The sequence below is a fragment of the Crassostrea angulata genome, chromosome 4 (genome assembly GCF_025612915.1).
Source record: "Crassostrea angulata isolate pt1a10 chromosome 4, ASM2561291v2, whole genome shotgun sequence".
Classification (NCBI taxonomy): Eukaryota; Metazoa; Mollusca; class Bivalvia; order Ostreida; family Ostreidae; genus Magallana; species Magallana angulata.
In genome coordinates this window covers 42,223,860-42,237,231 of record NC_069114.1, presented here as the reverse complement: position 1 = coordinate 42,237,231, position 13,372 = coordinate 42,223,860, and the positions used below count along the sequence as shown (strand labels likewise).

General features: G+C 33.1%; 1 protein-coding gene across 1 annotated transcript; it reads left to right on the top strand.

Annotated features, from left to right (window-relative positions):
- The first annotated feature begins 3,294 nt into the window (after window positions 1-3,294).
- LOC128182435 (uncharacterized) lies at window positions 3,295-7,480 on the top strand. The gene is made up of 8 exons (XM_052851058.1): window positions 3,295-3,438; window positions 3,806-3,892; window positions 4,945-4,983; window positions 5,077-5,118; window positions 5,292-5,414; window positions 6,421-6,537; window positions 6,934-7,065; window positions 7,410-7,480. The coding sequence occupies exons 1-8, from the start codon at window positions 3,384-3,386 to the stop codon at window positions 7,448-7,450; spliced, it is 636 nt and encodes a 211-aa protein (XP_052707018.1). The 5' UTR covers window positions 3,295-3,383; the 3' UTR covers window positions 7,451-7,480.
- The last annotated feature ends 5,892 nt before the right edge of the window (window positions 7,481-13,372 follow it).

Here is a 13,372-nt window from a genome sequence, read left to right as displayed (position 1 = left end):
GTAGTTCCCTGTAATTATGGTTTCCCATTTCACACTCTCACGAGAACAAGATAAAAGACTATATACAGGCATTGTAAATATACTGCTGACACAACACAAATTCCATTACATAAGACTTACGGAGTTATCATCCTTTCGAGTGACGTCACAATGGATTTCTTACACATTGATCCGACAGAATTTTTCGGCGTCAGTAAATTTCGACCCACAATGCAATTTCTCGGTCAATCTCACTAGACTGGATACCATCTCGCGAGAATCAAAGTAAAACATTTGAGAAACATATAAATTATGTAATTTCAAGAACATTATGCTTTTAAGTTAGCAAAACAGTATATTTCGCGTAGTTTTTTTTCCAGTGTGTTTTCAAAGAGACAGACGACACTTGACCGACGTGAACTTTGCATCACAATAAGGGGAAATTACTCTAAGTAGTTATTGTAAATCTGCTGAAATATAAATATCAAAATCTTCTAAAAATCTTGCAGAGTTAACGAATGGGGACATTTTTTCAAAGATATGAAACAGCTGTAACTTGCTCTCATTTGGATGAATGCTCACATTTATTTTATTCACTATATTTACGGTAATTCCCAGGAATGTTTTTTTAAAGGGGCGTGACATCATTCAAAAACTCTTCGCAAGCAAAAAAAAAAAAAAGAAATTCTCAAAATCATGAAAATTCTAATCCGGGTGAAGAATTTGGAGTGCGTAGTATGCCTTTAGCTTTTGAGCTGCTCAATAGTGTCTTTATTTTCACTTCCATTTGTTACATGCTCCCGGGGGATCCATTTTCCTTTTATGATCAGCAAATTTTTTTTGATACGTAAATTTGATTTTTTTTTAAACGGGGGAGGGGGGGGGACTCTGTAAAAAGTCAATTTGTTATATGTAAGTTTAAGAAAAATGTCTGCTGCAAGGAAAGAGGAAATAAACTGTAATGTACATTATGTTAAAATCTTTATTATTCAACAACATTTTATATGAGATAAATTCTATATTTAATAAATAACAAAATCTTATGAATTATGAATAATGAAAATTTACTTGATTAAATAGGCATGTTTATTTTATTCTGCATTCAAATTAATTTACTTTACGTCGTTACTAATCTGCCTTTGTGGGTCTTGTCACAGAACTGCGAGGACGTTGATATTTTTTCTGTGGGTCAAATACTCGCGTGCGGGAGGAGTTTGTCAATATGTAGATTGTCGGTTTCTGCTTCCTGTGATAAAAAAAAATTCTGATGACATTAGGTAGAATTTTTAAGGCTCGTCTTTCTCTTACTTTTTCTTCTAATCCACTTCTAATTATTTTTTTATCCAAGGACGTAGATTAAACTTTTGGTAGTTTTCTAAAAGCGTATGAATATTTATAAGGATATGCTTGTTCTAACCAAGAATGACGTTCCGGGGTTATGTTTAAAAGGCTAGCTTCAAATACAGAGCTTAAACTTGATTTCAAGGACTTAAAAAAAACAGCTACTAATCCTTACTTCTTCAAACTGGCTAAGTGGATATGGTTGTTGATAAACGATATATCATATGAGTCATTGCATCATAGTAAATGTATTGATAACAAGATGTCTAAAGGAAATGTGTCTTATAATACAATTTGCTACAAACCTCGGACTGAAATGACGAAACGTCATTGGATAGTATATGTCAAGTAATTGCCGTCTTAATCCCTATTGACTTTTCTTGCAAGGAGCACCATAGTTACATGTACCTATTTTGGTTTTAGACATTTTTAGGATAAGAGATCCCAATTGAGAGAATTTTTGACGTTACCAAGCTATTGCCCTCATGGGAAGAACCAAATATGTAAACATTGCCAATTTCCAACAATATTCTTCTCTACTTCAAACATTTGTGGGAAATAAACTAAATGCTAGCTGCAATTCTGTAGCTCCCGGGCTGAAAAAATTTGAATGGACGACCCAGGTCGTCCATCCGAAATTTTTCAGACCGGGAGCTACAGACCTGCAGCTAACTAAATGTAGGTTATAATATCAATGTCATTAATAATGTCAATATAATGTCAATGAGGCGCACTACCAAAAATGTTGAATTCATGGCCACTTGGTTGGGGGTTCCAATGTTAGGGCAGAATCAATATGACAATGTAGTGAATGTGTATTAAATCTTCTCTATTCATGTTTTAAATTTAGGGAAACTAAATACAGGGTTATGTTTTCATATATCAATGTCAATCATAAATTGAAAATGTATTAAATCTTAGAAAATCCTCTTCTCTATTTTCTTACGTATTTGTAAAAATCTAAATGCATGTTATAATGTCCATGAAGTCCTTTACCTTAATTGTGAAATTCATAGCCCCTGGATCATGGGTTCAGGCCCTAAGGGGAAGGGGGCACATGACCATATGGTAAAAATATATATCATATTTTATACAATCTTTTCCACAGTTCAGGGATATAAACTGAATGTTTGATTATGATGTTTCTATAGCCCTTAATTAATATTGTGAAATCAATGGTCCCTGGAACTAGTGTTCGGGCTCTTCTTCGGGGTCAGTTTGGCCTTTTAGTAAAAATGTGCTTTAAACCATAGACAATCTTCTTCTCTACTCCCATATCAGATGGAAAGTGGGGATAATTTGAATGCATTGTTATGATTTCCATGAAGTCCGCTACCTAGATTTTGAAATTCATGTCCCCTGTGTCAGGGGTTTAGGCCCTTTGGTAGGGACAATATGGCCACTTAGTTAAGATATATAATATGTATAATTTTTTTCCTATACTTTCTCAGTCTTAGGAAATAAACTAAATGTATTGTTATTATGTCTATAGAGTTATTTTTATAACTATTGTAGTAGCAAATGGTAAATGCAATAAATACCTTTGCCTTCACAATATTTGGATAGCTTCGAGTGTTTAAAATGTTTAAGACGTTCAACAACAATTACAAAACTGCTCAATTGCAATTGAATATCAATCCAATATCGAATACAATATTTTCATTTTACTTATTGACAAGTGGCTAATAAACGATTGCGGGTCTTTTTTATCGAACGTTTGCAATTGTTGGCATATGGTTAGGCAGATAGATAATAAATAATTAATAGATAGATAATGTGATATCCAAACTTAATTAACTGATGTTTGCAACCAATAAATAATAGAAAGAGGGGATAACAGACCGAGGAGTTTCGGATTGGGCTTTAGACTATAAAATGAAGCTAATAATTTCAAACACAAAACTCCCTGAAAGGTATATATACGATCTATGATACTTATGTGACCTCTCTACTTGAACAGTTACCTGTTTTCATTCTTACACAAAACAAGTCATTACGTGGTTGTCTCCTGCAGATAAGCAATCACCTAATCGGTATTGTACATTTCTGATTATTAGGTACAAATGTTAAACATGGTTGATTGGAGGTCATTCCTTCTCATCTTAATATCTTTTGTATGTAAGTAAATTTCAACTCTATAACACTTTATAAAAACTGTTTGGAGTGAAGTTTGTTGAAATATAGCAGCTAAATAAACGCTTACTTCAGTAATTAATTTGCGTTACGCGAAAATAACACCAGCTACAAATAACTTTTTCAAATCAAAAAATACAATCGTAAGAATGCTTTTAAGGTCTGTATGTACAATATCCATTTCCATAAAATCTATACTTTAATATTTTCAAAAACCTTCACAAATAAATGTAAATATATTATTTGGGACTTGTGATTCGCAGAAAATTATCTATATCATCCTATGTTTGTTTTTGTTGTTTACATTACGTTTGTGATCGATCTTTCTTCAAAGTTGAAATTGTTTATTTAGATGGAGGCTTGGGTGATGTCCAATTTCCATGGAAGTTTCATCCAACCGTTAACCCAGTTGTGAAAGATGGAAAGCGGTCAGGCGAATGTATGGTTTATCTATATTAAGTAGGATAACAAAGTTTGTAAAATAGAAAAATGCAGAGAAAATTTTATTTAAGCATTATTTTGTTAAATGGTATGCATAATATTGACTCAACATACGAGTATATAGCCTCTAATTAATATCATTAGATTGTGCAAAGTAAATAATTACCAGAATGTGCTCTCATATCATCACACTGCGGTTGTACGTTATAGGGTCATCTTGATACGTGACCAAGAACACATATCATGATAAGGAAGAAAAATATTTGTTTACTGCTTGTTTACTGCAAAATATTCCTTAAGGAATGATCGATATTGATTGCAATGTAATGTTTACGAAATCGATATGCATTTTTGCGACATTTTTAAAAATAAGAAGTGGATATCTATTTTTTTATTTAAAAAAAATTCTGCATGGAGAAAACCTAACAATAAATAACAATTAAATTAATAATGAACATGGACAGAAGTCATCAAATTGTAAAATATCAATGAGTTTGACAGAAAAATATTTGTACAGAGTTTAACAAAAGTGGATGTATGTCTGGTTGATTTACAATAATAATTGAATAGGAGATAAAGAGTGCAGTTAGTGGACACTTTTTGGCGAAAGTTTAATCGAGTGCAACATTAAATATGAACAATCGAGACAGAGAAGATAAGACAATAGGTCCGTATTTGTGGCAAAAACCATTACAATGAACCAAACTATGTTTATCAAAAATAGTGTTTAAAATGCCAACGCTAGATTTGGATAAAGTTGAGTAAGTATACACGAACATTCAAAATTACAAGTGTGTGAGCAAGTTTGAATTGCTGGATGATATACTAATAAAATACACTGATAATTTTTGTTTCAACACAAAGGGTAACCTTTTGCGTACATTTTATAAAACATGTTTACAATGTAACGACAATATGTATATTAATCATGCAATCTTTATTTTATTTGAAATTGTAATTAATGATTAATAATTGAACTCTTTGGATTGAAAAAATATAAACAGAAATTGATTAATTGAATTAATTTTACTCTAGATTGTCTCTTTTCAGCAATGTTGACGCCCTCGACCACTCTTGTGCCGCCTAAAAGTACGGAGTTTTATGTAACACAATCTGATAACTACTTTATTATTCCATTTTATAGTTGGTTGATTGTAACATTCATTTACTCTTTTTATACAGGACCACCTACAGGAACTGCTTTTCCCATAAGCGCAAATTCAGGTCGACCAAAACCAGTTCTTCCTTCTATTTCGGAAAGGATAAATTAATATTAAATGCTGTTTACTGACACACGATGTAGATTGACAAACAGATTGTAATGATTAATTATTCTTTTTGCAAGAACATTGTGAATTTGTGACACTTATTTTGCAAAAACATTGCTTTTTCGTCAGATTGTGAAGATACCCCAAGCGCCAACTGCCCGCTCTACAATACTGCCATCGTTTGTGATTCTCAAGGAATTTACTACCTGTGGGCACGAAAGAACTGTCGCTTACATTGCGGATTCTGTCAAAGTATGTGTTTCTTTTTTGTCCTATTGTTAGGTCACCGTAGCATCTTAGTTGACCCTGTTTAACCCCGTTGTTAACGGTCTTTGTTCGTGTGGCTTCCGTTACCATTGCGTATTTACATTTGAACATTTTTCTCTGAAACGTTAAGAAATATATTAACCAAAGCTGTGATGAATCTTTTAAAAAAGATAAGGATGAAATTCTTAAGTAATAGCTCCATCCTCTTAAGCCATTACCTTTTGGTAAAAGAACTCTAAAAATGGATGCAGTATTTCGGAAAAAATATCAAAATTTATTATTTACATCTTACCAATAAAATGAATTGAAATGCAATTGATCTAAACTGTCTGTTGGTATTGTATTCATGCCATACTAATGAGAATCAAATAGTTCACCCTTTTCATCATTGGGATCAAATATTTCAAAATGTTCTTAATTCCAGACCCAACATTTTATGTCTATTTATAAAGCTTTTAATTTTTCATCATCAGTGTTATCAATATAACATCTACTGTTATTACAAGCTCTCAACCAAGCTATTCGTCTGAAGGTAAGTTTTATTAAGTGTTTAAAGAGAGCTGAATGGTAGAGACCATTTAGAGACTACTGTGGAATCATTAGATTTCGCGGTGGCTCAATTTTCGTGGAATTCGTGGGTACCTCTCATCCACGAATTTACATCCTCCCCGAATTAATAAATAACTGTTATAAAGTCATGTTTCCTTTGTAAGTCTAACAGAATACACGAAATTACGTCCCCACAAACTTGTAAAATATAAGTGATCCACGAAAATTGGCCCCCGCGAAATTTAATGATTCCACAGTATATGAATCTCCTGTATTAGGAGAGCTTAGCTTTAAAAATATTTCCATTCTTAAGATAAAATGTTTGTAGCTTTTCTTTTCTACTTGATACAAAGGCATGTAGTTTATGGCTAAAAATGCTATCTTCTTAAAATATATGATAAACTTTTTGCAATAGCTTAATTCGTATTTTATTATTTTTCAGCTTGCAAAGATACTCTGAACTGTAGAGTTTACAATGCGTCCATGATTTGTATCACCAATGGCATTTATTATCCCTGGTCCCTTAAGCATTGTCCAGCGTATTGTGGATATTGCCAAGGTATTTATTCTTTTTTGAGAAGCGATGCTATAATTCGTTTGACTCTATTTTAAAACACACCTTCAACAATTGTGAATTTTTAAAAATTGTTTTGTGATATTAATTGTTTGCTATTGGTTAATATAGCAGGCTTAACAATATGACAATCAGACGGACCATAACAGAATGGACGGGGAAATGGTTATAGTTTCAAAGTATTTTTAACTTTTTACAGATAGTAAACTTTGTAAATTGTTTCAGATGAATAACGGCGTTATATATTTTAATTGTTTTACTAATACATTCTATAATGCGCGTTTAGTGCATCTGGTATAGTATGGAAAGACAAAATGTTGTGGACATGTTAATATCAATCAATCACAATGATTTTGAAGACTATAATATTGTTTTCTGTAGCTCCTACACGAATCGTTCCCTGTAGCGATAGACTGCCAAACTGTAATGAGTATCCTCCAGATCTGTGTACAAACGAAAGCTATCGCCTCTGGAGAGAGGACAACTGTAGAAAGTTCTGTGGAATATGTTCAGGTATTGGACACGTGACTATGGGCATTGACGCATTTACAAATCGTATTACGGAATTACAGTTCCTAGGAAAGAGAACAACTGAAAGAAAATATGTGCATTATGTTATACAAACATGACAATTTAACACTGTCACTTTATATTAATTTTGATTACTGTACTACTTTAATATATACATGTACCCCCATTTTCTATATAATATTTTGTTTGCTAATGATAAAAATATCTGTTTGGCTCTGCTTTTAATTCCGTTAATGAAACAGCAGTAGCTTCCATTTCAACTTTCACGACATTTTTCAGTTTGAAAATAATGCATACATGTATTTAAATTACACTTTCTATTACAGGTATTGATAGCGTTATAGATTACTCCTCCATGGTTGGTTGATCCGACATTTTTTGGACCTGGCTCAGTGTTTGTTAAAAAGATTATTTTTCCATACAGTTTCAGATACTTATAAAGATCTCATGTTAAATTAATATGGTTTAATTTCGTTTAAAAACATGCAGAAAATGCAGAAAATGTTACTTTTTCATATGAATGGGGGTATATATTCACAAGTATAAAGAAGATGAGATACATTAGAAAACATGTCACATTCTGCAAAAAAAAAAATAGTTTCTGTGAATTTTAGCTTTATGTACCCTTGACTATCGGCGTTATATTTTACACTTAGCTTAAATCATCCTTGAATGTAGGGGATTCTAGTATGCTAAAAGAATGAAGGGTCACATACTCTTGAACAACTTTGATTGGAAATACAAAGCTAGGCTAGAAAATCACGACTTGCTAAACCCCGAAGCTTTAAGGTCCAAAGAGGGGTGCAAAGTTTATTTAGAATATATTGTATAAGAGAAAATCAACGTCTCTTTTTAAGAGCAACCTTCCTACAGTTTGTAATTATATTATAAATCAATTACCTTCGGTTATTCAAGTTTGTTCAAATTTGACACGAGAAGCATTATCATTTTGGCCACATACAAATGCATGTACATAAAATGTTGTTTAAAAAATCTGCATTCTTTAATCACCTCTGTACCAAATAGGTGTCAAATAAAAGATATAGCATTCAACAACAGTTTCGATATATCGGAGAATTACGACAAGAAAACATTTCAGTTATGGCTATTACAATCAATAATGCAATTCATAATACAGTTTATAATTATAAATATATTTATATATGGGAAAAATTCATTTGTTTTATAATTCCGAATCCAAACCTCGATCGGTTTTAAATCGGAGTTCAAAAAGAGATACAAAATTTAACTTGAAACGTATCTCAAGTCAGTAAGGTAACCTAATAGCACACTGTTGTTTTAAAGTACTAAGTTTAGACTTTCATGCAGCATATATTACAGTAGTCAGCGATTGGAATATACTAGCATCTGTAGCAGACAAAAGAGTATATTTAGTTTACGTAAACAATGAAGCCCCTTCCAAAATTCGGAAAGTCGTGGCTCCAGGGTCGGTTTTAAGGTGTAAGGGCGGGGCTGTGTTTGCCAAAACGTGCAATTTCAGTATCGATCATACCTGTCATCTAGCATGCAAAATAAATTCACTGAACCAAAGATTGAACTGGCCCCCTTATCATTTTGACCATATCTTAACGATACACAAAGATTTGATTCAGAAATCATGAAGCCTGGTTGTTTTGTAATCTGTGTGAAAACCAGCTGTCTTATAAGACTTTAAAGAAAACATTCATAGACATAGCACATCCTTATTAATTTTTTTTACGCATCGAAAGATCATACTAGTAAGATAGAATATTTATCATTTATCATATTTTCCAGTACCTTTGTCTATGATAACACTACGAATCGATTTTGTAATGTATAGATACATACAATTAATTAATTTTAACATTTAAACGTACCATTGCTAAGAATTATATAAATATAAGTAAAAGGGAAACATTCTTTGAATATTATGAGTCATCATATACTGTTGGGATGATCAATCTATCATGAAACCTTTCGGGCTTTATTGGATTTGATCATCCCAACACTAAATGATCGTCTTATAATACTCAAAGCATGGTTCCCTAATCGAAATATTTTATTACCGCTTTTACCGTCAAAAGTTTTCGTTTTTCTTGACGCTGAGGTGGTTTATTCACCTTTTCTCCCCCGGAATATCATACCTACGACAAGGGATCCAGAAAACATCTTTATCGCGTTTTGATAAAAGGTACATTTTCAGTTCATCTTAAACTCCCTGTTACCTTTTAAATCCGCATGGTTGGCCTGTGGGTAGACAGATAATTAATGATAACTTATAAATAGATAATCTGATGTCTACGGCTGCGTGGAAGGGCCAGATGAAAAAAAAAATTCTTATTCGTTCGGACGAATAAGTTATTTGTTCAGACGAATTACGATTTGTTCGGACGAATAAGGATTTGTTCGGACGAATAAATCATTTGTCCGGGCGAATTAGGATTTGTTCGGACGAATTAGGATTTGTTTGGACGTATAAGTTATCTGTTCGAACGAATAAGTTATTTGTTCGGACGAATTAGGATTTGTTCGGACGAATTAGCTATTTGTTCGGACGAATTAGAATTGTTCGGACGAATTAGCTATTTGTTCGGGCAAATTAGGATTTGTTTGGACGAATAAGTTTTTTGTTCGGACGAATAAGTTATTTGTTCGGACGAATAAAGATTTGTTCGGACGAATAAGTTAATTGTTCGGACGAATTAGGATTTGTTCGGACGAATTAGCTATTTGTTTGGACGAATAAGCTATTAGTTTATATGAGGAGTAATTTAGACTATCTGCTCTGGTAATGATGTAGATGAAAGGGGGGGGGGGGTCAAGCCACCCCTTTTCTTCAAATGATTAATTGCTAATAATATAGACATAGGTGCTATATCATCTGACATGTACGCAATATCTGACATATTTTGCTGTCAAGCTCAATTTTTAAACTCTACCTATCTAAAGGATTGGAGTTATATTATCATGGTGCCATGGGTTTCCGATAGTCTAAAACTAATGTTAACCCTAATGGTTGTCTCTTTAGTCAACTTTGAATCTATTTCATTTTTAAAATCAGACATAGCATCAAAAATCGTCGATACAAAATCAAAGTTAGTTGTCATCATATGCAGTTTCTATCTATAAATAATCTGGATGCCGCATTCGACCGATGAAAATAGGCGTCAGATGTTTCCGATAGTATGATTTTTCAATAATAGTTAAGAAAAATAAGATACAACCTTTTGAAAATATTGTATAAAATTGTGAGTTGTTTTGTAAGCTTTTATTTCACCTTAAATCTTACAATTATTTTAATTTCCCCCAGAACTTGATTCAATCAATTATGATCAATTGTATGATTATTGATAACTTTTTTTTGCGCTCCTAAGATTCCAAACAAAGGAAAACTTTACAAAGCCATATGATAATTTTAACATGTAAATACATCATCAGAGGTCTATTTGACGGACGATAAGTATTTTTATCATTAAATTCTTTTTTTTTTATTTTCTTATATTATAGTTAGGATGTTGGGTTATTTTGCTGACTTTATATTATAAAGTATAAGTAAAAATTAGTTTGTTTTATAAGTCACTTAATGAAGTAATGTGCGATTATTACAATTCGATCACGAAGCATATCAGTTAACTTTGATCGTATACATGTATATGTATAAAGTTAAGGCGAAAGATAATTTCGTATGTCCAGTGTCCCAAGTAAACAGGAGAATGACTTCATTTTCAATATAAACATCGACAATAAAAATCCACCTGCGGAATCATATAATTATGACTATTTGAAACATTTCTTCTGGCATTGCGCGAAAAAAACCTTATAGTTACCAAAGAAAAAACCTGCGCTGCCTAGAGTTGGCATACATCTATACACGGATCTAGAGCCGGGGTGGTCGGGGGGCCTTGGACCCCCACCCCGCAAAAAAATTTATCTCTCAGACCCCCCCCCCCCCCACCCCCATCCCGGTAATGTTTTCGGGATCCGACATGATTATGTAAACTGATTAGACTTTTCACATTTATGTATCCATGATTATGACATCTTTCTCTCTCTCTCTCTCTCTCTCTCTCTCTCTCTCTCTCTCTCTCTCTCTCTCTCTCTCTCTCTCTCATACATGTTCCACTATTAATAATGTATTCGTCCGAACAAATCCTAATTCGTCCGAACAAATCCTAATTTGTCCGAACAAATATTTTATTTGTCCGAACAAATATCTAATTCGTCCGAACAAATCCTTATTCGTCCAAACAAATCTTAATTCGTCCTAACAAATCCTTATTCGTCCGAACATATCCTAATTCGTCAGAACAAATAACTTATTTGTCCGAACAAATAACTTATTTGTCCGAACAAATAGCTAGTTCGACCGAACAAATTCTAATTCGTCCGAACAAATAACTTATTCGTCCGAACAATTAGCTGATTCGTCCGAACAAATAACTTAATCGTCCAAACAAATAGCTAATTCGTCCGAACAAATATATTATTTGTCCGAACAAATAGCTAATTCGTCCGAACAAATCCTAATTCGTCCGAACAAATAATTTATTTGTCCGAACGAATCCTAATTCGTCCGAACAAATCCTAATTCGTCAGAACAAATAACTTAATCGTCCGAACAAATAGCTAATTCGTCCGAACAAATAACTTATTTGTCCGAACAAATAGCTAATTCGTCCGAACAAATCCTAATTCGTCCGAACAAATAATTTATTTGTCCGAACGTATCCTAATTTGTCCGAACAAATCCTAATTCGTCCAAACAAATAACTTATTTGTCCGAACAAATAGCTAATTCGTCCGAACGAATAAGATTATTTTTCACCAGGCCCTTCCACGCCGCCGTAGATGTCCCCCTTTAATGAATTAATGTTTGCAGCCACCAAATAATAAAAAGCGGGGATAACAGTCAGAGGAGTCTCGGATTGGGTTTTAGACTATGAAAAGAAGCTAATAATTTCAAACCAAAAACTCCCTGAAAGGTAAACCTACGAGCAATGATACTCAGGTTACCGTCAGGGACAGAGGGTCTCTTGTTTTGCTTTGGCCTTTCTATGTAATATGGTGGCATATCTCTGCCCCTTGTGTGCAATTTATTTTTCTACTAATTATGTCGACATGCAAGATGAATATGTTGACATGCAAGATATTTATGACATTTTTCCGTCCGCCTATTTGTCTTTCTGTCTGTCCGTAACAAAAATTCCTGTCGCATTTTTCTCAGCAACTATAAATCGCCGATGCTTGAAATTTTAACACACAATTTGTTTAGGCATACCATATCGTGGGATATATTTTTGTACCAATCGGACGTCAACTTCCTGTTTAATGACTACTTGGCTTATTTTGCATATTCACATCAGAGCGGGGGTATTACGTGCGTGTGCTCTTCTGGATTAAGTAGGATAAAAACGTTTGTAAAGTAGACATAGTAGAAATGTATTACAGTATTTATTTGTAAGCTGGGTACTCAAAATGAATACGAGTAGACGTTTTTCGGTTATGTTCATACAAGAACAAAAACACATAATCATGACAATAAAAAATTCTAGACATAAAGCACAAAAAATGGCTAAAGAGACGAACAATTGAAATTGTCAAATGTTCAGAACAATCAGTCCCCTTTTCAGGACACAAAAATAATTCACATTGAATAGAAACAAAGAAATCAAAATCTAGCACTACAAGTATCACTACAACATTACTAAAAATTAAATGTGGTGATAACGAACAGTATTCAAAATCGAAAGTCAAAAGGTAAAATAAAAAACAGGAGCAGAGCATTCATTGACCTCTACAAAAATTAAATGTAGGATCAGGTGCTATGGGGGAGTGAGCTTCCTCTATTGACTGGTCACACCCGCCGTGTGCTCTTTGTTGTTGTCAGGACAACGGATAAATCCGCAAACAATGCGTAGAATTAATAATGGACTAACAAAAAATATAAAAACATCAGTCAGCTTTGGACCTTGCAGAAGATTGTTCTTGCTGACAAATTCATTGTATCGACCATAGAAGTTACAAAATGATGACTTTTATCAAGACTGTTGATAATATTGTTTCATCAACTTTTTTGTCAGTAGCTTGCCTCGTTTTAGATATTGATCATAAGTAGAGCATGCCATTGCATATCGATTCAACTGAGAGACAATAACTCAACATGCAGCTGAAGAATCTACATTGGTACATAAGTAAGGAAAGTTGACGGTAGAATAATTGAAGTCATCCCATTTATCATAAAGTGTTGATGTTTGGTTACTATCAATGTCTTTTTTAAGAAAACAATCTAATGTTACTACTAAAATTA

What these genes read in the sequence shown, in the direction of transcription:
- LOC128182435 (XM_052851058.1), top strand. Translation starts at nt 3,384, where the DNA reads ATGTTAAACATGGTTGATTGGAGGTCATTCCTTCTCATCTTAATATCT. An exon ending in CATCTTAATATCTTTTGTAT is followed by an intron (nt 3,439 to 3,805) that starts GTAAGTAAATTT and finishes TTGTTTATTTAG; the next exon opens with ATGGAGGCTTGGGTGATGTC. An exon ending in TGGAAAGCGGTCAGGCGAAT is followed by an intron (nt 3,893 to 4,944) that starts GTATGGTTTATC and finishes GTCTCTTTTCAG; the next exon opens with CAATGTTGACGCCCTCGACC.